General features: G+C 39.7%; 1 protein-coding gene across 14 annotated transcripts in view; it reads right to left on the bottom strand.

Annotated features, from left to right (window-relative positions):
• The window catches only part of PHTF1 (putative homeodomain transcription factor 1), a 74,869-nt gene that overhangs the window by 40,845 nt on the left and 7,257 nt on the right, over positions 1 to 26,767 (bottom strand). For 8 of the 14 annotated variants that reach the window (XR_014844472.1, XR_014844474.1, XR_014844471.1 and 5 more), the window contains exons 4-5: positions 4,526 to 4,595; positions 3,891 to 4,049 (exon numbers count right to left, since the gene is read on the bottom strand). The exons of 2 other annotated variants lie outside the window; for them this stretch is intronic. Coding sequence is in view for 4 of the 12 variants with exons in the window: in XM_085023582.1 (XP_084879708.1) it covers positions 3,891 to 4,049; positions 4,526 to 4,595 (229 nt within the window). In the remaining 8 variants the exon portion in view is untranslated. The remainder of the gene's footprint in view (positions 1 to 3,890; positions 4,050 to 4,525; positions 4,596 to 26,767) is intronic. 4 more of the 14 variants (XR_014844477.1, XR_014844478.1, XM_085023584.1 and 1 more) reach the window with 1 other exon arrangement.

Raw genomic sequence — 26,767 nt, 5'->3', positions numbered from 1 at the left:
CGGCAGCACATATACTAAGGAATATCTAAGTTAAATCAGCATGAATCATATTAACGAAGACATTCTGAATAGGAACAAAACAAGATGACCACGCGTACGGTTATTACTTAACACTGCTCTGAACATGTTCACTAACTCAATATGAGTAAATGAAATGTATGAAAAAGAGAACAACTTTTCATCATGCAAACAGTAAGACTGTACCATTGGAAAATGTACGAGAAGCACTGAAAAACTATGAGAATCAATGAAAGTTTAATAAAGTGCCTGGTTATAACAATTTTAAATATAAACTAAATGCTTTCAAATGTAACTGTTAAAATTCATAACAAAAAGTCTCATACTTGTAACAGGAGCAACAGAAATTAAAACATTAAATAGTTGATTTTAGGAGCTCCTGTCGTGGCTCAGCAGTTAGTGAACCTGACTAGCATCCATGAGGACTCGGGTCTGATCCCTGGCCTCGCTCAGTGGGTTAAGGATCCAGTGTTGCCATGAGCTGTGGTGTAGGTCGAAGATGTGGCCTGGATCCCGAGGTGCTGTGGCTGTGGGGTAGGCCGGCAGCCACAGCTCCGATTAGACCCCTAGCCTGGGAACCTCCATGTGCCGCAGGTGCAGTCCTAAAAAGGCAAAAAAAGACCAAAAAAAAAAAAATATTTTACTTTGATGTGGAAGCCCCCAAGCATCTCTGATGGATGAATATACAAACAAAATGTGGCATAAACATACAATCAATTATTAATTCACCCTTAAAAAGGAAGGAAATACTGACATGTGCTCCAAATGGATGAATCTTGAAGACACGTGCTAAGTGAAACAAGGACAAATGCTCTATGATTCCACTTCTATGAGCTACCTATAGAGTCGTCAGAGTCCTAGAGTCAGAAAGGAGCATGGTGATTGCCCGGGGCTAGAGGGAGGAGGAATTGGAGAGTTGCTGATTTAATGGGTACAGTTTCAGTTCGGAAAAAAAAATGAAAAAAAAATGAAAAAAGAGATGGACGGTGGTGATGGCTGCATAATAACATGAATGTACTGCCTGTCACTGAACTGTATACTTAGAAATGGTTACGATGGTAACTTGTAGGTTATGTATATTTTAACACAATTTTAAAAATTTGAGTTTAAGAAGATCTAAGCAAGTCTTATAAGAAAAAAAAATTCCTATAAAACTTTACTGAAAGATTAACAGGAGACTTGATTAAAAAGAGAGAGAGCTCAATTTTCTTCCCATTCCCCCTAAATATATCCATATCTACATTTTGGAGTTGGGGGCGGGAAACAGGGAATTCCAGTCCAAATTCCAAAATTTTTTGTTTTTGTTTCTGTTCATGATAAAATAATTCTAATTATTTTGGAAAGCATAACCAACTAAGAGCCTAAGACAAAATGTTGAAAAGGTAGAATAACAGAGGAATACTTGTCCTGCTCAAGGTTTCTACATATTAAGTAGCTACAGTCATTTAAAAAATTGGCATAGATAAGAGAATAATCAGACAAGTTGATGGTGCAGAATACGTAGTCCAGAAATAGGTAATGGTGTACATGAAAATAAATTTATCTCAACAAGAAAGAAATTGTTCAACATGTAGAAAAAATATTTAACATTTAACTTCATCCTTTCAAGTGACCAAATAAATGCACATTAGACAAGCAAAGTATCTTCTGTATATTAAACTAGGTAACAATTTTTTAAATCATAATAATGCTGGTAAGATTGTGGTAAAAGAAACATTCTTATCACCTACTTTCCAAAAGAATTGTGTGGCCCACGACTTCACTATATGTACTAAAAGCCTTAAAATGTTTACATTCTTTGATCTGTTAATTGTTTCAGAGAATAAATTCCAAGGAAGTAATATAAAACGTGAGAAATTTTGTTCATGATAGTATTATTAATAGGGAAAAATCTACAAACAACCTAAATGCTCACAATATGGGAATGGTATATAAATTATGATACTTTTATATAATAGAATATTAAGCAGTTATTAAAGAGTATTTATGGTAAATCCATATGATAGACTCACACAAGCTTAAAATGATAGCTTTAAATGATGGTGTGTCCACATGATGGAATATTATGCAGCCACTAAAATGATAGTTAGGAAGACAATTCAAAAAACTGACACTGATAAAAGGTAACAAAAATCACCTTAGGAGTTCCCTTCGTGGCTCACGGGTAACAAGTATCCATGAGGATGCGGGTTGGATCCCTGGCCTCACTCAGTGAGTTAAAGATCTGGCATTGCCATGAGCTGTGGTGTAAGTCACAGACATGGCTCGGATCCTGAGTTGCTGTGGCTGTGGTGTAGGCCGGCAGCTGCAGTTCTAATTCAATTCCTAGTTTGTGAATTTCCATATGCCTAGGGTACGGCCCTAAGAAGATTAAAAAAAAAAAAAAAAATCACCCCAAACCCTTTCATCCTAACCCAAACTTCACCTTCCACCTACTCTTTGTTCTAATTCATGTCTGATTGCTCAGGTATAACCATATATACACTGCCCTCTTTCAGGAAGTGCTCCTGGTAGGCAATAGAATATAGTGAAGTGAATACACGGGGTCCCTCCCTGCACACAGTGAGAAGAGAAAAAACATCAGGTAGTGATGTGCAATACAGAAGTTAAAAGATTCCTGGGAGTTCCCTTGTGCTGTTGTGGTTCAGATTTAATCCCTGCCCCGGGAACTTCCCCATGCTGTGCGCGTGGCCAAAAAAAAAAAAAATATTCCTGTGATAGTGACTGAGGGGTGGAAGGACTACTTAGACGGTATAGACAAGGACAGCCTCTCTATGAAAGTTACGTCTGAGCATAGATCTTAAAGATGAGAGCAAAGGTAGCCACGTGAAAACTTCATGATTGTTTCAAACAGAAAGAAAGGCCCTGTGTGAGGAAGTGGAAAAGGTCCTTACGCCTGGGGTGAGCAAGGAGCAGGGTGCTATCACATCCCAGAGGTTCGCGGGGAACAGACCATGGAGGGCACACCGCAGCCCTGGTGAAAAGTTGGGGTTTCTATTCTAAGGGCAATGAGACGTCACTAAAGGGTTTAAGCAGGAAGATGGTGTGATATGGTTTCCATTTCAAAAGATTTCTCTAATTGCTGTGCAAAGAGTGATTGGTAGAAAGAAAGCTCAGAGCAGACATCACTCTCACGATCCAGATGAAGGGATCCTGGTGCCATGGACTATGACGGTGGCAGCAGAGGCTGGGATAAGTGGTCAGGACACATGTTGGAGGTCAAACTTACAGACCTGGCGACAGATGGCAAGCGAGAGTTGATGGTTGAGAAGAATAGGAAGACTGAATTTTTCACTTGAAAACTGGGCGGTTGATAGTATCATTTAATGAAATAAGGGAAGACCTGAAGAGGGGTTAAGTCCGTACAAAAGAAACGTTTGTTCAAAAAAAAAAAAAATCAAGAGTTCCATTTTGGATATGATTAAGTTCAAGATACCTATTAAATCCCCATATGGAAATGTCAAACAGGGCGTTGGATTTACGAGACTGAAATTCAGCAGAGAGATGTGCCTGAAAATACAAATTTGAGAATCACCAGTATGTGATTATGTTGAAAGCATCAGGGCTTGATGAGAGCACCCAGGGAAGAGAAGGGAATCCAGGAGCAACCTTGAGGTAATCCAGTATTCAAAGGGCAGAAAGAAGAAAAGTTTGGAAAGGCCTGGCTGGGGAGAGAGGTGGGAAGAAACTCGAGAGCGGAGAGTCAGACAATCCTGTTTGCTCTCTCTCAGCAAATGAATTGATGATGATGTCCAAGTGTATGTGATACCACCAAGGGAAAGGGTAAATGTAAGAACAGTAAGGTCTGCACGATCTAATAGCAAAAGCAGCAAAAAGAAACTGTCATCATTTATTCCGACTCCTCCCATTACCTTGCATGAGGTAAAGCAGCAGCAGCCAAACAAAGATTCTTAAAGAGGTAACCTGAATCCACCAAGTGCTGAAAAATGGAAACAATACAACTCGAACAAGCCCCTTTCGAGTCAGAGACGTCCACGGAATTTCAGGTTTGGCTTTGGCAAATGTTGAGCCTTTAAACATACAACAAAACAAAACATCAAACATTGATATACACTGTACTAACATTAGCCCACGTGTAACAGGATATAAAAACAGATGAGAGCAAAAATCAGCACATAACCCGTTCAGTTAAAAAGAATCCTCTTAGGTGTTCCTTACCGACACTAACTTCTTGCCTCAAACACTAGATCAGGAGTTCAAAAAAAGGCAGGCTTGTTTGAATGGTACATAATATATTTTGATTACACAGCAGTAAGCCTCCAAGTCCAGCCCTCCTTCGCCCTCATGGAAACCGTGTAATTTACAGAGCCACACGGTATTCAGCAAAGGGGAGAAAAATGCTAAAGCCTGAATGATGAGGGAAGAACATCGCTTTTGGAAATGAAAGTACACCATCAAACAGGGAAGATGTGGGAAAAGAATCTTTAGTACCGCTATGAAATAATGTAATGATATACCTAAGAAACAAGACAACCTTAGAACTCACCTCTGATTAAGTCCACATCAATCAAATCTGCCTTTATGTGACCCATCTTTTTTGGTTTGTTTTTGAAGCCCTAGAATAAACCAAAACAGAAAACCAAAAGTAAACAAAGTTTAAAAAGCCCTTTTAAAACAAAAGGTAAACTTATGTTTCTTTTTCTCTTTCACTGGGTCCACTTGAATCCTAGTGCTCCTTAAAGGAACCTGCCCATTGACATTTGCTTTAGTTTTTAGTTTTACCAAGTAATGCATGCAAACGCTTCTATCATCTTTAAAAATAATCAAACAGCACCAAAAGGTCAGTAAGTAAAAAACAGTACTCCCCTGATCCACCTCACCTCTCCTCCCAATTTCAGTCATTACAAACAAATAACTTTCATCTTTTTTTAGCTGTTTCTCTTGGTATTTACTTACATAGGCTAAATAATATGTTCAGACTGATATTTTTTAACTTAATTGATTTTACAAATCATCTATGGATTCCTAATACAGTTAATGAGAATTGAGCTCTCTTAATCTCCACTAATCTCCACATTCTGACCCCACCCCCCAAAAATATATCTTCACAATATAGTCAATTAATTTTTGACAAATCAGTAATCAGTAGTTACAGTTTGATCACTATGAAAATCATTCCTTGTGGGGGTTCCTGTTGTGGCTCAGCAGTATGGAACCTAAGCAGTATCCATGAGGATGCGGGTTTGATCCCTAGCCCCGCTCAGTGGGTTAAGGATCTGGCATGGCTATGAGCTGTGGTGTAGGTCGAAGAAGTGATTCGGATCCTACAATGCTGTGATTGTGGTGTAGGCCGGCGGCTGCAGCTCTGATTTGACCCCTAGCCTTGAAATTTCCATATGCCTCAGGAGTGACCCTAAAAGGACAAAAAAAAAATCTTTCCTTGTAAGCTACATTTATATTCTTCCAGTTACTCTGTGAGGTTAGTGAAAATATTTCTCATTTTCCAAATACTCAAATACCAAAAAATTAATCAGATTCCTTTCTTCCCTTAAAAAACAAAAACCGTGGAAGCCCCTTCCCAAGGACCCCCTGTCTTCCTGCTGCAATGGACTAGATGCTCGCTGGGCCTGCTGCCCAGCTGTCACCCCAGAACTTCTCACTCTCATACTGGCAATCCCTGCCCCTCTCTCTGCGATGAGTCCATTATTTCTAGATCCATGTCTTCTGGGAGCATGTCTTTCAGCAGCTTCCAGAGAAAATGCTCACAGAACACAGTGTTTTTAATCCTGCATGCCTGAATACCAATTCATGCTACCCCTGTGCTTCATTAAAAGGTACACTAGATGTAGAATTTTAAGTTTCCCTCAGGAATTAAGATACTATTCCATTGTTTTCTACTTTCCAATGCTGCTGTTGCAAACTCCAATGCCATTCTGATTCCTGATCCTTGGAATGTGAATTGTTTTTTTCCCCTGAATCCTCACTTTATTTATTTATGTATTTATTTATTTATTGTCTTTTTAGGGCCACATGTGTGGCATGTGGTGGTTCCCAGGCTAGGGGTCAAATCAGAGCTACAGCTGCCAGCCTACACCACAGCCACAGCCATGCCAAATCCGAGCCACGTGTGCAACCCACAGCACGGCTCATGGCACACCCGATTCTTAACCCACTGAGCGAGGCCAGGGATCGATCCTGCATCCTCATGGATGCTAGTCAGACTTGTTTCCTCTGAGCCAAGACAAGAGCTCCTGAATCCTCACTTTATTCATGATGTTCACAAGTTTCATTTTTAGATTCTGTTCCATTATAAGTTATTACAAGATACTGAATATAGTTCACTGTGCTGTACAGTAGGTCCTTGCTGGTTATCGGTTTTATATGCAGTATTGTGTATCTGCTAATCCCAAGCTCCCAATTTACCCCTCTCTCACCTTTCCCCTTTGATAACCATAAGTTTGTTGTCTATGCCTATCAGTCTGTTTTATAAGCAAGTTCATTTGTACAATTTTTTTTAGATTCCACATATAAGCTATATCACAGAAAAAGGCAAAGAGCACAAATAGCATTCAGGGATTGCTTTGCAGGAGCCCTTACAGTGCACATCTGAGCAGGGAGAGGGCCCCACCACGCTCCTTCCCCAGGCGCTATACTCAGTGTCTCAGCATCAAGGCCCCGGAGCTTTGAACTGTGTCTGTGAGCATCTGTGCTCTGTCTCCATTTATTTTGTGCATCTGTCAGCAAATGTCCTAAGATAATTAATTACTTCTTCGCTTTACACCACTTCGGCTTAGGAAAAGTTTCATAGGAATGCTCTATTTTCAGATAATGGGGGAAACCTGTATGTTCATATTTACTAAATATGTTTTATTTTATCAACACACATAAACAATGGTTTTATAGGGAAAAACTCTGGATTTGAAAGTCATGATAACCGTGCTGTATATTACAAATAAAAGCAAATCTGTGAATTATGTTTTGTGTTTCGAACTCCCGGTTTGCATCATAGTTTTGTTTTTTTACCATTGATAAATAAAACTTTTAAAAGGTGAGTTTTAATTTCATCCTCAATTAACACTTGCACACGCTAATGCCCAATCAAGTTTTTTTAAGTTAGATATTTAACTATTAAAATTAAGTAACAGTTAGGGAGTTCCCATTGTGGTGCAGTAGAAACAAATTTGACTAGTAACCATGAGAATGCGGGTTCGATCCCTGGCCTTGATGAGTGGGTCAGGGATCTGGCATTGCCAGGAGCTGTGGTGTAGGCTGCAGACACAGCTCAGATCCTGCATTGCTGTGGCATAGGCCAGCAGCTAGAGCACCAGTCTGACCCCTAGCCTGGGAACTTCCATAGGTATGGCCCTAAAAAGCAAAAAATAAAATAAAATAAAACTATGTAAAAACTAAATGTCACAATAATTTGCTATTTCCTCACTTCTGATATTGAGCCGGTATTAATCTTTAGTTCTGTTTAAATAGATGCAGTCAATTCCTCTTAAGTGAATCCTATGTTTCTATCCAGTTAACTACAAACTGCAGATTTTACCCTCTCATTTGAAAATTCTAAATATAATTAAATTAAGTCTAAGAAAGAATAAAATTTTGAAATTTAGACATTTCAGAGGAAAAAGGAACCCTATGGAAAAGCAGGTGCGCTAATTTTTGAAATACGTGTAATTTCATGGGAATAACAATGATCTTGTGTCACATTCAAAATCAGAAATTAGGGGAGTTCCCATAGTGGCTCAGTGGTTGACAAGTCCGACTAGCAACCATGAGGTTGCGGGTTCAATCCCTGGCCTTTCTCAATGGGTTAGGGATCCAGTGTTGCCATGAGCTGTGGTATGGATTGCAGATGTGGCTAGATCCCGCATTGCTGTGACTCTAGTGTAGGCCGGAGGCTACAGCTCCGATTTGACCCCTAGCCTGGGAACCTCCATATGCCTCAAGAGAGTGGCCCAAGAAAATGGCAAAAAGACCAATAAAAAAAAAAAAATCAGAAATTAACATTTAAAAAGTAAAAATATCACTGTATTGTATTCTATCAGACATAGGCCTTGGGACATTTGCATCAGTACTTTCCTAACTAAAGAAGCTTAGAGTCCCTTAACTCTAGAGCCAAATGAATTTTTCTACTTTCTTTGCATTCTAAAGGTCTCACAATGTTATAGAATCAGAATTAGCATTAACTAAAGGTAAATACCAAACCAGGAAAACTTCCCTTAGCAACAGAAAAATATTCATTCAATCACTTAGTCAACAAATAAAGCAATGCATTTTTTTTACAATCCAGACACTCTGCTTGAACTAAGAATACAGTAATAAGGAGGTCGAAGAACAGTTCTACCTCCAAAGAGCGCACAGCACTGAAGGGAAGACAGACTATAAGGACGAAAGTTCCAGGGTTCTGGAAGGAAATGCCCCCTGAACCTCCCTCATCACTTTTTCTTTCCTAAGAGGACAGAAGTCACTCAGAAATTTATTACCACTGTTCTTGAGACAGATGCCAAAGTCACTAAATACTTTCATGTATTTTTCTGCTGAGGAAGAATAAAAAACACATCCCATGCTTTTGTTTTAGGAGCCTTCTTTTTTCGCCTACACATTCCATAGCATATATAATAAGGGAAAACGTGCCAGCCACTCTTCTCGGCATTTTACATAAACTTACATTAATTTGTTTGACTCATTTAGTCCTCACAACTGTTGTGTGAGACAGGCACCTTGATCTTCTGCACTTTACACATGACAAAAACAAGGCACATTTGTATCTTTTTTGAAAAGATTCCACATATAAGTGATATCATATGGTTTTGAACTTATTCATAGAACAGAAATAGACTCACAGACACAGAAAATAAACTCATAGTTACCAAAGGGGAAAAAGGTGAAGGGATAAGTTAGGAGTTTGGGATTAGCAGATATTCACTACTATATATAATACAGATAAATAACAAGGACCTGCTTATAGCACAGGGAACTATATTCTTTATCTTGTAATAACGATAATGGAAAAGAATCTGAAAAAGAATATATATATATACATATATATACACACACACACACATATAACATATGTATAACTGATTGTTTTGCTTGCTGTACACCTGAAACACTGTAAATCAACTATTCTTTTTTTTTTTTGGCCCCGCCTGTAGCATGCAGAAGGTCCAGGGCCAGGGATCAAACCTACACCACAGCAGTGATCCAAGCCACAGCAATGACCAGTGCCAGATCCTTAACCTGCTGAGCCACCAGCAAACTTCTAAATCAATTATTCCTCAATTTCAAAAAACAAAAAAAAACAAGAACAAAAAATAAGACATAGAGACTCTAACCCATTCATTTTCACTACAAACGGCTACACATCCTGCCTCTCACTAGACAGTACAAAATGCATTGATTAAATGGAGGGAGAGATTTTGTTTGAGCTAAAACTGCAAGCCTCTGAAAGGTAATGGGATTAAACCCTGGAGCTGTAAGTGAATCTGCATATTGGCCACAACCTAGCAGCCCAGGGGAAAACTGAAGGAAAGAATTAGGCTAACTCTGCACTAGTTATCTGGAAATGGTCTGGAAGCTTTCTGCAGAGCCCAGCTACAGGCTGTATTCAGTCCTCTCTACTGTTTGTCTCCACATAGCTGTGTAACATCATCAAAGCTCAGAAGCGCCCGACCAGTGTAGTTCCTACTTTTAGGCAGAGGGACAAAAGCACTAGAAAGACTGCTGCTATTTTGTCAGGCTCCACATTTAACAGGGAATAAAAGACAAGTGAAACCCTGTAACACGTCTCTCTCTCTCTCTCAGGGTGCTGAGATGTCCATTTTATTGCCATTGATTCTGCACTACCGGATAGCAGTCAGGCACAAAGAGAGAAGTCACTCGATTGAGGGCAGATGATGAACAACAAAGGAACAATGACAAGGCAAGTAGAGCACTACAGGGACATGGGTAAGACACCTAAGTCAGATTTAAGCAGTCCAAGAAAGACTTCCAAAGGAAATAACACCTGTTCTGAGACCTGAAGGAGGCACAAGAATTTGTAAAGATGAACATGGGGGTGTAGCAAGAGGGGACATTAAGAAAAGTATATGAGAAAACCGAGAAATAAGAGACAGCATGACAAAAACTGAAGAAAGTTCAAAAGGCCTAAAGCAGAGTGGAAGGGAACGGGGGTTAAAGTATGAGAGAGAAAAATCAGAGAGGTAAATAAAAGCCAGATTTTAAAGATTATCATCACGCTGAGTCTGCATTTATTGTAAAGATACTAGGAAGTCAGACAACAGTTTTAAATATGAGAACAACAATCAGATTTGTATTAAAACAAAAACAGGTGTTCCCGTCGTGGCGCAGTGGTTAACGAATCTGACTAGGAACCATGAGGTTGCGGGTTCGATCCCTGCCCTTGCTCAGTGGGTCAAGGTTCCAGCGTTGCCGTGAGCTGTGGTGTAGGTCACAGACACGGCTCGGATCCTGCGTTGCTGTGGCTCTGGCGTAGGCTGGCAGCTGCAGCTCCGATTTGACCTCTAGCCCGGGAACCTCCATATGCCGAAGGAGCGGCCCAAGAAATGGCAAAAAGACAAAACAAAAAAAAACAAAGTAACAATAAGTTGGCTTCAGTGATTATGGGGGGCGACAACGTAAACAAAGAGCTAAAAGAGCTACTCTGAGAGTTCCCATTGGGGTTCAGCAGAAAGGAACCTGACTAGTATGCATAAGGATGTGAGTTCAATCCCTGGCCCCACTGAGTGGGTTAAGGATCTGGCATTGCTGTGAGCTGCGGTGTAGGTTGCAGATTCAGCTTGGATTGTTGCAGTGGCTGTGGTGTAGGCCAACGGCTGCAGCTCCCATTTGACCCCTAGCCTGGGAATTTCCAAATGCTGCGGCCCTAAAAGAAAAGAAAAAAAAAAAAAATCTGCTCCAGTAATCTAGATCAGGAGTGGACAAATTTTGTCTGTAAAGGGCGGGTGGTATTTTAGGGTGTGTGCCGCCAGTGCATAAAAGCTGACTTAGACAGACAATAAGCATGTACAGGTGCTCCAGCGAGTTTGGCTGCAGGTAATGGTTTGTGGACCAGTTGAGTACAGACAACAGGTCAGTCCAGGCATCAGAAGCATAAACTGGGAAAAGCATTCATAGTCAAAAAATATTAGAAGGTCGAATCCAGAAGTCTTGGTAATTCAAAATGTGGGATCAGTGTGAAGCTAAGCCACAGAAGAATTCTAAACCCCAACTGCAGCACTAACTTCTCACTAAAAGGGAAAAGTAAAAGACGCCAAAGGGCAGGGAGGTCACATTCTGCTCACAGGCCGCCAGCCGAGCTGGAAATCAGGAAGGCACTGCAAATCACGTGACAAAAGGTGACGCCATCATAATCTCTTACAGGTAGGGGACTGAATAATTAAGAAAATTACTATAATACACATTTAATTCTGATTCCAAAGCTTATGCCTAAATCTTGATGAGATGTGTTGTTTTTGCTGGTGGTATATCTATACACCTATACATTTACATACCTCCATCTATGCATTTATTCATCTATCTCATGGATTATCTATACCAATCTTATTACTCAGGAAACTTCATTCAATATGTATATATTATGGAAGGCAAATTACATTAAATCTTTATTTTTATTAAAATACATTAAAAAATAAAAAATAAAATACATATATTACATGGAATTCCCATTATGGCTCAGTGGAAATGAATCTGACAAGCATCCATGAGGATGCAGGTTGGATCCCTGGCCTCACTCAGTGGGTTTATGGATCCAGCATTGCCGTGAGCTGCGGTGTAGACTGCAGACATGGCTTGGATCTCATTTTTCTGTGGCTGTGGTGTAGGCTGGCAGCTATAGCTCTGATCTGACCTCTAGCCCGAGAACCTCCACATGCCACAGGTGCGACCCTAAAAAGCAAAAAAAACAAAAAACAAAAAAACAACAACAAAAAAACCCATATATCACAAGGCTAAAAAAAACTCTTTGTAGCCTCACCCTTCCTTCCTCTTGTTTCCTACATCCTAGTTATTTCTTCCTTCCTACTTCTAAATAAGATGTGCCTTACTTCTAAATAAGTGCTTTCTTCAATTTTAGATGCTCTCCACTCACTTCTTAACTGTTGAAGATGAGGAGATAGCTTTCCTACTTAGCTTTTCTGCACCTCAGCTCCTTCACCTGTAAAATGAGAATGATAACACTTCCAGCTCATGGGACTGTCATCAGGATCAATTAAGAGAGTGAGACAGAGAGAGAGAAGTACTTAAAAACAATGCAAGACGCATGCCAAGAGTTGGCAATGATTACAGTTACACCACCAAACACACATACACATGCCCTGCCGCATGCCCTATAGTTTCCCCCATATAGTTTTGTCGCAATTTTAGTTAACGCAATATTTGATGATGGAGTTCCCATTCTGGCACATCAGAAACAAATCCCACTAGGAACTATGAGGTTGCAGGTTTGATCCCTGGCCTCACTCAGTGGGTTAAGGGTCCGGCATTGCCGTGAGCTGTGGTGCAGGTCGAAGATCCAGTGGCTTGGATCTGGCGTTGCTGTGGCTCTGGCATAGGCCAGCAACAACAGCTCCAATTAGACCTCTAGCCTGGGAACCTCCATATGCTACAGGTGCAGCCCTAAAAAAAGACAAAAGATTAAAAAAAAATTGATGTTATAGTATTATGATTACATTAAACGTGTTCCCATCTAAGTCAAGTAGTAACCAATGCTTTTATTTCCTTTCTTAGAAATTGTTTGTCCTGAAATTGTTAATTTTCTCATTCCCCTCATATATATATATATATTGCGGTATGATTGGCAATAAAAACTGTATATATTGAAGATATACAATGTGATGTTTTGATATATATATACACACATACACACACACACACACACACACTGTGAAATAATTACCACAATCAAGCTTATTATCCATCAATTCAAACTGTTAGCATTTTGTGTATGTGTTGTGAACATTTGAAATCTACTCTTTGCAAGTTTAAAGTATACAAGACAATCTTATAAACTACAGTCACCATGCTGGTTTGTTTTGTTTTGCTTTTGCTTTTTAGGTCTGCACCTATGGCATAACGAAGTTCCCAAGCAAGGGGTTGAATCAGAGTTGCAGCTGAGGCCTACACCACAGCCACACCAACAGGGGATCTGAGCCATGTCTGCAGCTACACCACAGCTCACAGCAATACTGGATCCTTAACCCACAGAGTGAGGCCAGGGACTGAACCCACATCCTCATGGGTACTAGTCGGGTTCATTACCACTGAACCAGGATGGGAACTCCAAGATGCTGTATACTAGATCTCCCAAATTTATTCATCTTTTAACTACAAGTCTGTAACCTTTGACCAACACGCCCATGTCCCCCACCTCTCAGCCCCTGCTGACTATTCTCCTCTCTGCTTCTGAGTTTGACTTTTCTAGATTCTGCATCTAAGTGAGATTTTGCAGGATCTGCTTTCTGTGTTTGGCTTTTTTCACTTACTATGATGCCCTTCAGACTCCTCTGTGTTGTCACTAATGGCAGTACTTCCTTCTTTTTTAAGGTTTATAACATTCTACCACATGAGACAGATAAAGAGATAGGGCATGTTCCCTTTACCCATTCATCTGTCAATGGACACAGTTTGTTTCCATATCTTGACTACTATGAATAATGCTGCAATGAATGGGAAGTCCAGCTATCTCAAGCAAGGAATTTCATTTCCTTTGAAGAGGGATTGCTGGATCACAAGGTAGTTCTATTTTTAATTTTTTGAGGAGCCTCCATACTCTTTTCCATAACAGCTGTACCGATTTACATTCCCACCAACAGTACACAAGGGTTCCCTATTCTCTACAGCCTCGCCAATACTTATTATCTTTTGACTTCTCTGATAATTGTCCTCCTAACAGGTATGAGGTGATATCTCACTGTAGTCTGTTTTTTGTTTGTTTGTTTGTTTTGCCTTTTAGGGCCACACTCGTGGCATGTGGAGTTTCCCAGGCCAGGGGTCAAATCAGAGCTACAGCTGCTGGCCTAACGCCACAGCCACAGGAACATGGGATCTGAGCCACATTTTTGACCTATACCACAGATCTCGGCAACACCAGATCCTTAACCCACTGAGCAAGGCCAGGGATGGAACCCGCATCCTCAGGGATCCTAGTTCATTAACCGCAGAGCCATGACGAAAAAAAAATACTGAATGATTTCTCATATACGTAGAATTTACAAACAAAACCATGCTCATAGATACAGATAAGAGCAGACTGGTGGTTGCAAGAGGTGGGCAGTAGAGGATAAGAGAAATGTGTAAAGTTTTGTTTTTTCAGTTTAAATGAATTGAATACAAATCCTTCTAAAAAATAATAATGAAACAATAGCCTTAAGAAACATATTAGACCAAATGGACTTCAGGATTAGAGATAAGACGGCAGAGTACAAGGACTCAAGATCGCCTCCTCTCACAAAAACATCAAAATCACAACTAACTGTTGAACAACCATTGACAAAAAGGACTAGAAACTACCCAAAAGATATTCTGCACCCAAAGACAAAGAAGAAGTAACAAGGAGACAGTAGGAGAGATGTTTTTGTGATATGAGCATATCCCATACCCACCAGGTGGGCAACTCAAAAACTGGAAAATAATTATATCACAGGAGTGAGAGATCTCCACATCAGGTTCCCCAGTCTGGGGGTCTGGCGTTGGGAAGAGGAACACCCAGAGCATTCCACGGTGAAGGCCAATGAGGAGAAGGAAGAACTGGAGGTTTGGGAATGGCATATGCACAATATTGTATATGAAATGGATTGTCAACAAGGACTTGCTGTATAGCACAGGGAACTCTACTCATTATTATGTGACAACTTATATGGGAAAATAATCTCAAAAAGAATGGCTATATGTATATGTATAAATGAATCACTTTGTTGTACAGCAGAAATTACCACAACATTGTAAACCAACTATACTTCAAAAAAAAAAAATTTTTTTTTTTTTGTCTTTTGTCTTTTGTTGTTGTTGTTGTTGCTATTTCTTGGGCCGCTCCCACGGCATGTGGAGGTTCCCAGGCTAGGGGTTGAATCAGAGCTGTAGCCACCGGCCTACGCCAGAGCCACAGCAATGCGGGATCCGAGCCGCGCCTGCAACCTACACCACAGCTCACGGCAACGCCGGATCCTTAACCCACTGAGCAAGGGCAGGGACCGAACCCGCAACCTCATGGTTCCTAGTCAGATTCGTTAACCACTGCACCACGACAGGAACTCCCAAAAAATTTTTTTTAATTAATTAGTTAAAAATAAATTTTAAAAAGATTCCATCAAAAAGCAAGAGAATACACATTCATCTCAAGCGCACATGGAACATTCTACAGAATAGATCACATTCCAGGCCATAAATCAAGTCTCAGTAAATTAAAAAAAACTGAAATCATATCAAGCATCTTTTCTGACCACAATGGTATAAGACTAGAAGTCAACAACAACCACAATAAAACTGCAGAAAACACGAACATGTGGAGACTAAATAATATACTACTAAACAACCAATGGATCACTGAAGATATCAAAAAGGAAATCAAAACATACCTAGAGACAAATGAAAACGAAAACACAATGATATAAAACCTACAGGATGCAGCAGTTCTAAGAGGGAAGTTTATAGCAATACAAGCTTATCTCAGTAAACAAGAAAAATCTCAAATAAACAACCTAACCTTACACCTAAAGCAACTAGAGAAAGAAGAACAAACCTGCTATTGGTAGATGGAAAGAAATCATAAAGACCAGAACAAAAATAAATGAAATAGAAATGAGGAAAACAATAGAAAAGATCAGTGAAACTAAAAGCTGGTTTTTACAAAAGATCAACAAAATTTATAAACCCTTAGGCAGACTCATCCAGAAAAAAAGGGAGAGGAGGGCTTAAATCAGTAAAATTGGAAATGAAAAAGGAGAAGTTACAATGGACATCACAGAAATACAAAGGATCTTGAAAGACTATTACAAGGACCTATATGCCAATAAAATGGACAACCTAGAAGAAATAGAAAGGTACAATCTTCCAAGACTGAAGCACAAAGAAATAGAAAATACAAGCAGACCAATAAAAAGTACTGAAATTGAAACTCTGATTTAAAAGCTTCCAACAAACAAAAGCCCATGACTGGGTGGCTGGCTCCACAGGCAAATTCTATCAAATACTTAGAGAGCAGTTAACAACTATCCTGAAACTATTCCATCGAAGGGCAAAGGAAGGAATACTCCTAAACTTATTCTGAGGCTACCATCATCCTGATACCAAAACCAGACAAAGATGCCACAAAAAAAGAAAATTATAGGCCAATATCACTGATGAGTATAGATGCAAAAATCCTCAACAAAATACTAGAAAACCAAATCCAATAATACGTTAAAAGGATCATACACCATGACCAAGTGGGATTTATCCCAGGGATGCAAGAATTTTTCAGTATCAGCAAATCAACCGGTGTGATACAGCACATTAACACATTGAAGAATAAAAACTATATGATCATCTCAACAAATGCAGCAAAAGCTTTTGAAGAAAAACCGAACACCCATTTTTGATTAAAAAAAATTAAATTAAATTAAAAAAAACTCCAAAAAGTGGGCATAGACAGAACCTAACTCAACATAATAAAGGCTATATATGACAAGCCCACAGCTAAAATCATTGGTGAAAAGTTGAAAGAATTTCTGCTAAGATCAAGAACAAGACAAGGAAGTCCACTCTTGCCACTTTTATTCCACATAGTTTTGGAAGTCCTAGCCATGACAATCAGAGAAGAAAAAGAAATAAAAGGAATCCAAATTGGACAGGAAGAAGTAAAACTATGACTGTTTGCAGATGACATGAAAATACTATACATGGAAAATACTAAAGATGCTATCAGAAAGTTATTAGAGCCCATCAATGAATTCAATAAAGTTGCAGGATAAAAATTAAGACACAGAAATCTCTCACATTTCTATACATTAACAACAAAAGATCAGAGAGAGAAATTAAGGAAACAATCCCATTTATCATCACATCAAAAAGAATAAAATACCTAGAAATAAACCTACCTAAGGAGGCAAAACACCTAAACTGCAAAAACTATAAGACACTGTTGAAAGAAATTGAAGATGACACAGATGGAAAGATAAATATGCTCTTGGATTGAAAGAAATCAATGTTGTCAAAATGACTATGCTACCCAAGGCAATCTACAGATTCAATGCAATCCCTATCAAAGTACCAAAGGCATTTTTCACAGAACTAGAACAAAAAACTCTAAAATTTGCATGGAAACAAAAGACTCCAAACAGCCAAAGCAATCCTGAGGGGGAAAAAATGGAACTGGAAGAATCCGGCTCCTGGCTTCAGACTCTACTACAAAGATACAATCATCAGGAGTTCCTGTCGTGGCGCAGTGGTTAACGAATCCGACTAGGAACCATGAGGTTGCGGGTTCGGTCCCTGCCCTTGCTCAGTGGGTTAAGGATCCGGCGTTGCTGTGAGCTGTGGTGTAGGTTGCAGGCGCGGCTCGGATCCCGCGTTGCTGTGGCTCTGGTGTAGGCCGGTGGCTACAGCTCTGATTGGACCCCTAGCCCGGGAACCTCCATATGCCGCGGGAGCAGCCCAAGAAATAGCAACAACAACAACAACAACAACAAAAAAAGATACAATCATCAAAGCAGTATGGTACTGGCACAAAAACCAGAATAAAGATCAACAGAACAGGATAGAGAGCCCAGAAAGAAACCCACACACCTATGGTCACCTAATCTATAACAAAGGAGGCAAGATTATACAATACAGAAAAGACAGTCTCTTCAATAAGTGGTGCTGAAAAAACTGGATAGCTACATGTAAAAGAATGAAATTAGAACACTCTCTTATACCATGCAAAAAAAAAAAAAACTCAAAATGGATTAAAAACCTAAATATAAGACTAAATACTATAAAACCCTTAGAAAAAAACATAAGCAGAATCCTCTTTGGCATAAATTACAGAACCACCTCCTAGAATAATGAAAATAAAAACAAAAATAAACGGGATTTATATAAACTTAAAAGCTTTGCACAGCAAAGAAATGCATAAACAAAATAAAACGACAAGCCACAGAATGGGAGAACATATTTGCAAATAAAGTGACTGACAAGACATTAATCTCCAAAATATACAAGCAACTCAACAGCTCACTATCAAAAAAAGAACAACCCAATTAAAAAGTGGGAGAATATCTGTATAGACATTTCTCTAAAGAAGACAGACAGATGGCAAAAAACGCATGAAAAGATGCTCATATCACTAATTATTAGAGAAATGCAAATCAAAACTACTTTGAGGTACCACCTCATGTGGGTCAGAATGGCCATCATCAAAAAGTCTACAAACAATACTAGAGCGGATACAAAGCAAAAGTAGCCCTCCTACACCATTGGTGGGAATGTAAATTGGTTCAACTACAGTGGAAAACAGTATGGAGGTTCCTCAAAAAAACTAAAAATAGAAATAACATCTGATACAGCAATGCCATTCCTAGGCATATATCCAGAGGAAACTCCAAATCAAAAAAATACATGCACCTCAATGTGCAGTGCAGCGTTATTTACAATAGCCAAAACATGGAAGCAACCTAAATGTCCATTGAAATAGGAATGGATGGATAAAGATGTGATACATATATACATGGCGTATTACTCAGTCATAAAAAATAAAGCAATGCCATTTGCAGCAACATGGATGGACCTGAAGACTATCACACTAAGTGAAAAAGTCATAAACAGAAAGGCAAACATCATATGATATCACTTACAGGTGAAATCTAAAAAAAATGATACAAATGAACTTATTTACAGAACAGAAATAGACTCAGACTTCACAGACAAACATATTGTTACCAAAGGGGACAGTTGTTGGGGAGGGATAGATGGGGGGGTTTGGGTTTGGCATATACATACTACTGTATATATGACAGAGGGTAAAAGGACACCTGCTACATAGCACAAGGAACTCTCCCCAATATTCTGTGATAACCTATATGGGAAAAGAATCTGAAAAAGAGTGGATATGTGTATGTGTATAACTGAATCACGTTGTTGTAGAGCAGAAATTATTACAGAATTATAAATCAACTATAAGTCAATAAAACGTTTAAAAATGAAAAAAAAAAGAAATATAGCATACCAAAACTTATGGGATTCAGAAAAAAAAAGCAGATTAAAAGGGGGAGTTCCTAGTGGTAAATGCCTATATTAAGAAACAAGAAAGATTATAAATATAAACCTAACTTTATACTCCAAGGGACTAGGAAAAAAGAACAAATGAAGCCCAAAGTTAGTTGATAAAAGGAAATAAAGATCTGAGCAGAAATAAACAGCAACTAAAAAGATAATAGAAAAGATCAACAAAACTAAGAGCTGTTTTTTTGAAAAGAAAAAATAGACAAAACTTCAGCTAGCTTCACCACGAAAAAAAAAACCTCATAAATAAAGTCAGAAATGAAAGAGGAGACATGACAACTGATACCACAGAAACACAAAGGGTCAAAAGAGACTACCGAACAATTATACACCAACAAACTGGACATTTTAGAAGTGGATAAACTTCTAGAAACACGTAACTTACCAAGATGGAATCATGAGGAAACAGAAAATTTGAACAGACCAATTATTAGTAAGGAGATGGGATCAGTAATCAAAAACCTCCAAATAGGAGTTCCCACCGTGGCTCAGTGGTTAACGAATCCGACTAGGAACCATGAGGTTGTGGGTTCAATCCCTGGCCTTGCTCAGTGGGTTAGGACCCAGCATTGCCGTGAGCTTGTGGTGTCGGTTACAGACGCGGCTCGGATCCCGTGTTGCTGTGGCCCTGGCGTACGCCGGCAGCTACAGCTCCGATTAAACTTCCATATGCCATGGGAGCAGCCCAAGAAATGGCAAAAAGACCAAAAAAAAAAAAAACCACAAAACAAAAAAAACCCTCCAAATAAATGAAAGTCTAAGACCACATGGCCTCACTGGTGAATTCTACCAAACATTCAAATAAGAATTAATACCAATTCTTCGCAAACTCTTCCAAAAAAAGAAGAAGAGGAACACTTCCAAATTCATTTTAGGAAGTCAGTATTACCCTGAAATTAAAACCAGACAAGCATATTATTAAAAAAAAATTTGGAGTTCCTATCGTGGCGCAGTGGTTAACGAATCTGACTAGGAACCATGAGGTTGCGGGTTCAGTCCCTGCCCTTGCTCAGTGGGTTAATGATCCGGCGTTGCCATGAGCTGTGGTGTAGGTTGCAGACGAGGCTCGGATCCTGAGTTGCTGTGGCTCTGGTGTAGGCTGGCGGCTACAGCTCCAATTGGACCCCTAGCCTGGGAACCTCCATATGCCGCGGGAGCGGCCCAAGAAATAGCAAAAAGACAAAAAAAAAAAAAAAAAAAAAAAATTTTCAAGCCAATATCTCTAATGAATATAGATGCAGAAATTCTAAACAAAATATTTGCAAAATGAATTCAACAATACATTTAAAGGATCATATACTGTATTTCAGGGACATAAGGATTGTTCAATATCCACAAATCAATGTGATATATTACATTATCCAAATGAAGGATAAAAATCATATTATCATCTCAATAAATACAGGGAAACCACTTTACCAAATTCAACAACCATTTATGATAAAAAAAAAAAAATTCCCAACAAAGTGAGTATGGAGGCAAAGAAACGCAACATAATAAAGGCCATCTATGATAAACGTATCTATTACTAATTCATTTTGCAACTCTCTATAAGTGTTTTTTTGTTTGTTTGTTTTTTGTCTTTTTGCCATTTCTTGGGCAGCTCCTGCAGCATATGGAGGTTCCCAGGCTAGGGGTCCAATCGGAGCTGCAGCTGCCAGCCTACACCACAGCCACAGCCACGCCAGATCTGAGCCTCGTCTGCAACCTACACCACAGCTCATGGCGACGCCAGATCCTTAATCCACTGAGCAAGGCCAGGGACTGAACCCGCAACCTCATGGTTCCTAGTCAGATTTGTCAACCACTGAGCCACTACGGGAACTCCAGCAACTCTCTATAAGTGTACAGACCTGCTCCCAATATGCTCAAACACAACAAACACCACTTTCTTTTTTTCCTCTTTGAAAATGTCTGTATACCAAGTTTTCTGACCTCCTGTTCCTTTCTGGTCTTGTTATTTTCTAGGTCTAATAAATGAACTTTCATCTTAATTATCCTAGAATCTGTTTACCCCTGTGTTGGCTGTCCTGTTTCCTGACACTATGGATTCCTTTTACGGTTTACTCACATGTCCTCCTCTGAGAAAGGGGAAATGAGTGTACATTTTTTTTAGACTGTGATGGTCTAAATATGTCTTCATGTGGTATTTTTATACTCGGTTAATAGGCTGGGCATAAAATTTTAGGTTGAAAGTCATTTTCTCTGAGAATTAAAAGGCCCATCATCTTCTAGCTTCCAGATGAGCCAGAAGTTGCTGCTGAGAGGCCCAATGTCATTCTGACTCCCAATCTTGTCTATGATCTGTTTTGATCCTTCTCCCTACTCCCTGCGTAACCCAGGCTCTAATTCCCAGTGTTTTTATGATGTTATGACATAATAAGAAATTTATATTGGTCTCTGTCCCCAGTTCTTTTTTTTTTTTTTTTTTTGTCTTTATAGGGCTGCACCCGCGGCATATGGAGGTTCCCAGGCTAGGGGTCGAATCAGAGCTGTAGCTGCCGGCCTACACCAGAGCCACAGCCACAGCAATGCCAGATTTGAGTGGCATCTGCAACCTATACCACAGCTCAAGGCAACGCCAGATCCTTAACGCACTGAGCAAGGCCAGGGATGGAACCCACAACCTCATGGTTTCTAATCAGATTCGTTTCCACTGTGCCATGAAGGGAACTCCTGTCCCCAGTTCTTGACACAGAGCTCCTGAAACCCTTATAATTTCCTGGGTAACAAGTGTACCTTTTGTTCTAATGAAGCAACTCTAGGTGGGCTCCTGGAGGGCTCCTGGATGAGGGCTGGTCACCAGAAGGAACAAGCCATGATTAGAAGCTTGGAATTTTCAGCCCCACTTCCCATTCCCTTGAGAAGGGAGAAGGACTGAGAACAGAGTTAATGATTAGTCATGCCCACTTGATGCATTCTCCATAAAAATGCCAATAAGGATTCAGAGAGCTTCCAGGTTGCTGAACACATCCACCCTGGTAGGGTGACCTACCCCAAACTCCACAGGGACAGAAACTCCTGTGTTCGGGACCCTCCCAGACCTTACCCTGCTATCTCTTCATCTGGCTATTCATCTCATCCTTTATCATATCCTTTCATTAACTGATAAAATGTTTAAGGAAGCATTTCCCTGAGTTCTGTAAACCACCCTAGGAAATTAATTAAACTGAGAAGGTTGTGGGAACCTCTGAGTTGGGGCCAAACTGGACAGAAGGTGGGGATAACCTAGGACCTGCTGCTTGCAATTGGCATCCAAAGTGGGTAGGAGCAGTCTTGTGGGACTGAGGCCTTAACTTGTAGGCGCTGACACTACATCCAGGTACACAGCATCAGAATCGAGTTGAATTGTAGGACACCCAGCTGGTGTCACATAGAATTGCCTGGAGGGGGGAAAAACCACCACACATTCGGTGACCAGGAGTGGTGTTTTGTGTGAGTGGTAAGGGAGACTCACAGGAGAAACACATGTAGATTGAATTGAATTTTTCTAAAATTTAGTTCTGAAATTTCATAATGATGTTTCTTAGTATAGATGCTCATTGTTCAAAACATCCTTTTGATTGGTATGTGTATTTCAGTTCTGGGAAATTTTTTTTACATTACTTATTAAGTGACTTCTCCTCCTCCATGTGTTTCCTTTTACTGGAACACTTAGTTGGATGTTAGGCTTCCCGCATGAATTGTACTCACTTTTCTGTTTTCTTTTTCCTGGTTCTTGCATACTATTTTTCTGGGAAATGGCTTCAACTTTATCTTCCAATTTTTCTACTGGATTTCTTTGGGTTATTTTTATTTTCTGGTTCTCCTACTTTTTCATCTACTGATCACTTTTTTTTCCCCAAATAGTATCCAATTCTTTAAATATATCAATTATCTTTTAAAACAGTATTCTTATGATTCCTATATCATTTTTTATTTTTATTTTTTGTCTTTTTTAGGGCCACACCTGCAGCATATGGAGATTCCCAGGCTAGGGGTCCTATCAAAGCAGTTGCCACCAGCCTATGACAGAGCCACAGCAACGCCAGATCCGAGCCACATCTGCAACCTACACCACAGCTCACAGTAACGCCGGATCTTTAACCCACTGAGCAAGGCCTGGGATCAAACCTGAAACCTCACGGCTCCTAGTCGGATTCACCTCTGCTGCACTACGACGGGAACTCCTGATTCCTGTATCATTTTTTAAATCTCTTTCCTTCTTTGTCTTTAGGTCTCAGATAGTTTAGCATCTTCAATTATTTATTTATACTTACGAATGACGTACTAGGGAATTCCTGTTGCGGCTCAGCAGCTTGCAAACCCGACTAGTATCCATGAGGATGGCGGGTTCCATCCCTGGCCTTGCTCAGTGGGTTAAGAATCCAGCGTTGGCCTGAGCTGTGGTGTAGACACGGTTGCAGACACGGCTTGGATCCCACATTGCTGTGGCTGTGGGGTAGGCAGGCAGCTGTAGCTCCAATTCAACCCTTAGCCTGGGAACTTCCATATGCTGCAGGTGCAGCCCTATAAAGCAAAAAGAGAAAAAAAAAAGAAGAACGAAAAGAAAAAGAATGAGGTGCTAAAATGTGGAGTGCAAAGGTGCAGTGTTGGGAGCTGTTGAACAGCAGCTTCACTACAGAGGGGTAACCAGCCCTCGCTTGTTTAGGTCTTTCTAGTCAGCTTTTGCAAAAAGAAATCCAGTCTTCTGTTCAGGGATCATCAGCCGGGCCACCAGACTTTTATTTAATCCCCTTTATTAGTGCACCTCATTTGTGTATGGTATTCCATAATTCAGAACTTCTCGGGTCAGCCTCTCCAGAGAGCAAACTTCAATTTCGTCTCAGAGGAAGATAAAGGTGACTCTGAGGCTATGTAGAGTAAGAAGAGAATGTGGGGAGGGGTTTATTCCCATTTATTCATATATGCAGACAATTCTACTTTCAGTTCTACCTTATAACTGTAGCAATACCTGATGCATCTAATTCCTGAGGTTCTTATTTTTTATTTTTATTTTTTTGCTTTTTAGGGCCACACCCATGGCACATGGAGGTTCCCAGGCTAGGAGTCCAATTGGAGCTACAGCTGCCAGCCTACACCACAGCCACAGCAACATTGGATCTGAGCCGCATCTGTGACCTACATACATCCCAGCGCACAGCAATGCCAGATCCTTAATCCACTGAGCGAGGCCAGGGATGGAACCTGCAACCTCATGGTTCCTAGTCGGATTCGTTATCCACTGAGCCACGACAGGAACTCCTGCAGTCATATTCTTAACCCACTGGGCCACAGAGGAACCTCCCCAAGAAAAATATTTTAAAGCAAAGATAAAATTAGACTGTTCTGCTCATCTTAGCAAATATATCTCAGCATATTAAATAGTAATAAGAGCAATTCTTGATTTATTCAATTTTTAGGAGAGAACTAAGTTGAGCTTCACGCTAAATAATGTTAGACCTTAGACTTAATATACATATTTTTTTTTTCCCACTGTACATCAAGGGGGTCAGGTTATCCTTAGAGGTATACATTGCAGTTACAGTTTTTTCCCCCACCCTTTCTTCTGTTGTGACATGAGTATCTAGACATAGTTGACTTAATATATTTTATTAAGAAATTTTAGAAGATATATGAATTTCTATGTGCTACATTATGATTTCTCCTATTTTCCATTGGTGTGATTAAGAAAACAGCTATATTGAAGTACAATTAACACACTATAAAACGCACTCATTTTTAGGTGCATAGTTTTAGTAAATAATTTGGTAGATTTCTGGTAAATTTATAGAGTTATCATCACATTCAAATTTTAGAATATTTCCATCACCTGAAAGACAATGGCAATAAATCTCTGTTCCCATCCCCCGGCTATAGATGAACACTGATCTGCTTTCTGTTTCTCTAGATTTGCCTTTTCTAGAAATTTCATATAAACCGAAACACACAGTATTGTTGTGTCTGGCCCCTTTCACTAAGCATAACATTTCTGAGGTTACTCCATGCTGTAGCATGTATTAATAATTTTTATTGCCCAGTCATATTCCACTGCATGGATCTAACACATTTGTTTATCTACTCACAAGTTGATGGGCCATTTGGACTTTTTTTCTAGTTTTTGGCAATTATGAATAGCACTGCTATGAACACTTGCATGTGCTCATATGTTTTTATTTCTCTTGAGGACATACCTGGGGATGGAAATGCTGAGTCATAGGAGAAACACATATTTAAATTTTTAAGAAACCATCAAATTATTTTCCACTTTCCATCCCCACCAGCAGTGTTCGAGAGTTCTAGTCCCTCCAGGTCCCGGCCAGCACTTACTTTAAATTTTAGCCATTCTAATAGGTGCACAGTAGCATCTCATCATGGTTTTAATTTTTACTTCCCTAATGACTGATGGATAATGTGGAACATCTTTTAATGGGCCCAGTCATTCATGTGCTGTCTTTGGTGATACAGCTATTCAAATCTTTTGCCCATTTTATTTATTTTATTTTATTATATATATTTTTTGGTCTTTTGTCTGAGGCATATGTGCCTGCAGCATATGGAGGTTCCCAGGTTAGGGGTCTAATCGGAACTGTAGCGGCTGGCCTACACCACAGCCACAGCAACGCCAGATCCGAGCCGTGTCTGCAACCTACAGCACAGCTCACGGCAACGCCAGATCCTTAACCCACTGAGCAAGGTCAGGGATCGAACTCATGTCCTCATGGATACTAGTCAGGTTCGTTAACCACTAAGCCAGGACGGGAACTCCTTGCCCATTTTTAAATTGAGTTTTTTGTCTTCTTATTGATATGTAGGAGTCCTTTATGTATTATAGGTACAAATACTCCATTATACATACGATTTGAAAATATTTTTCCCCAGTCTGTGGGTGTGCTTTTTCCCATTTTTTTAAAATGGGATATTTTGAAGAAAAGTTTTAATTTCTGATAAGCCCCAATTTATCAGAATTTTTCTTTTATACCTATGTTCCTAAGAAATCTTTGCCTTTCCCAAAGATCTTCTATGTCTTTCTAGAAAACCTTAGACTTTTAGTTCTTACACGTACATCTAAGATCCTTTTTTTTTTTTTTTTTTTTTTTTTCCTTTTTAGGCTGCACCTGAGACATTTGGACATTTCCAGGCTAAGAGTCAAGTCGGAGCTGCAGGCCTATGCCACAGCTTGTGGCAACACCAGATCCTTAACCCACTCAGTGAGGCCAGTGATCGACCCCACATCCTCAAGGAGGCTATATCAGGTCTTTAAACCCACTAAGCCACATGGTCCTTTTATGTAACTTTTGTGTGCAGAGTGAGGTAAAAATCAAAGCTCATGTTTATTCTTCTGGATATTCAAATGTTCCAGAACCATTTGTTGACAAGACTATCATTTCTTCATTGAATTGTTTTGGCATCTCTATAAAAATCAATTTATCAAAACTGTAAGGATTTATTCCTAGATTTTCTATCCTGTTCGTTGATCTATTACTCATGCCAATACTATACTATCTGGAGTTCCTGCTGTGGCACACTGAGTTAGGATCCAGCA

The sequence above is a fragment of the Sus scrofa genome, chromosome 4 (genome assembly GCF_054392235.1).
Source record: "Sus scrofa isolate SSC_HxYL_T2T_F1_AM1 chromosome 4, Sscrofa_HxYL_maternal_Yorkshire_Landrace_v2.0, whole genome shotgun sequence".
Lineage (NCBI taxonomy): Eukaryota > Metazoa > Chordata > Mammalia > Artiodactyla > Suidae > Sus > Sus scrofa.
This window is presented reverse-complemented; position numbering and strand designations above follow the sequence as displayed.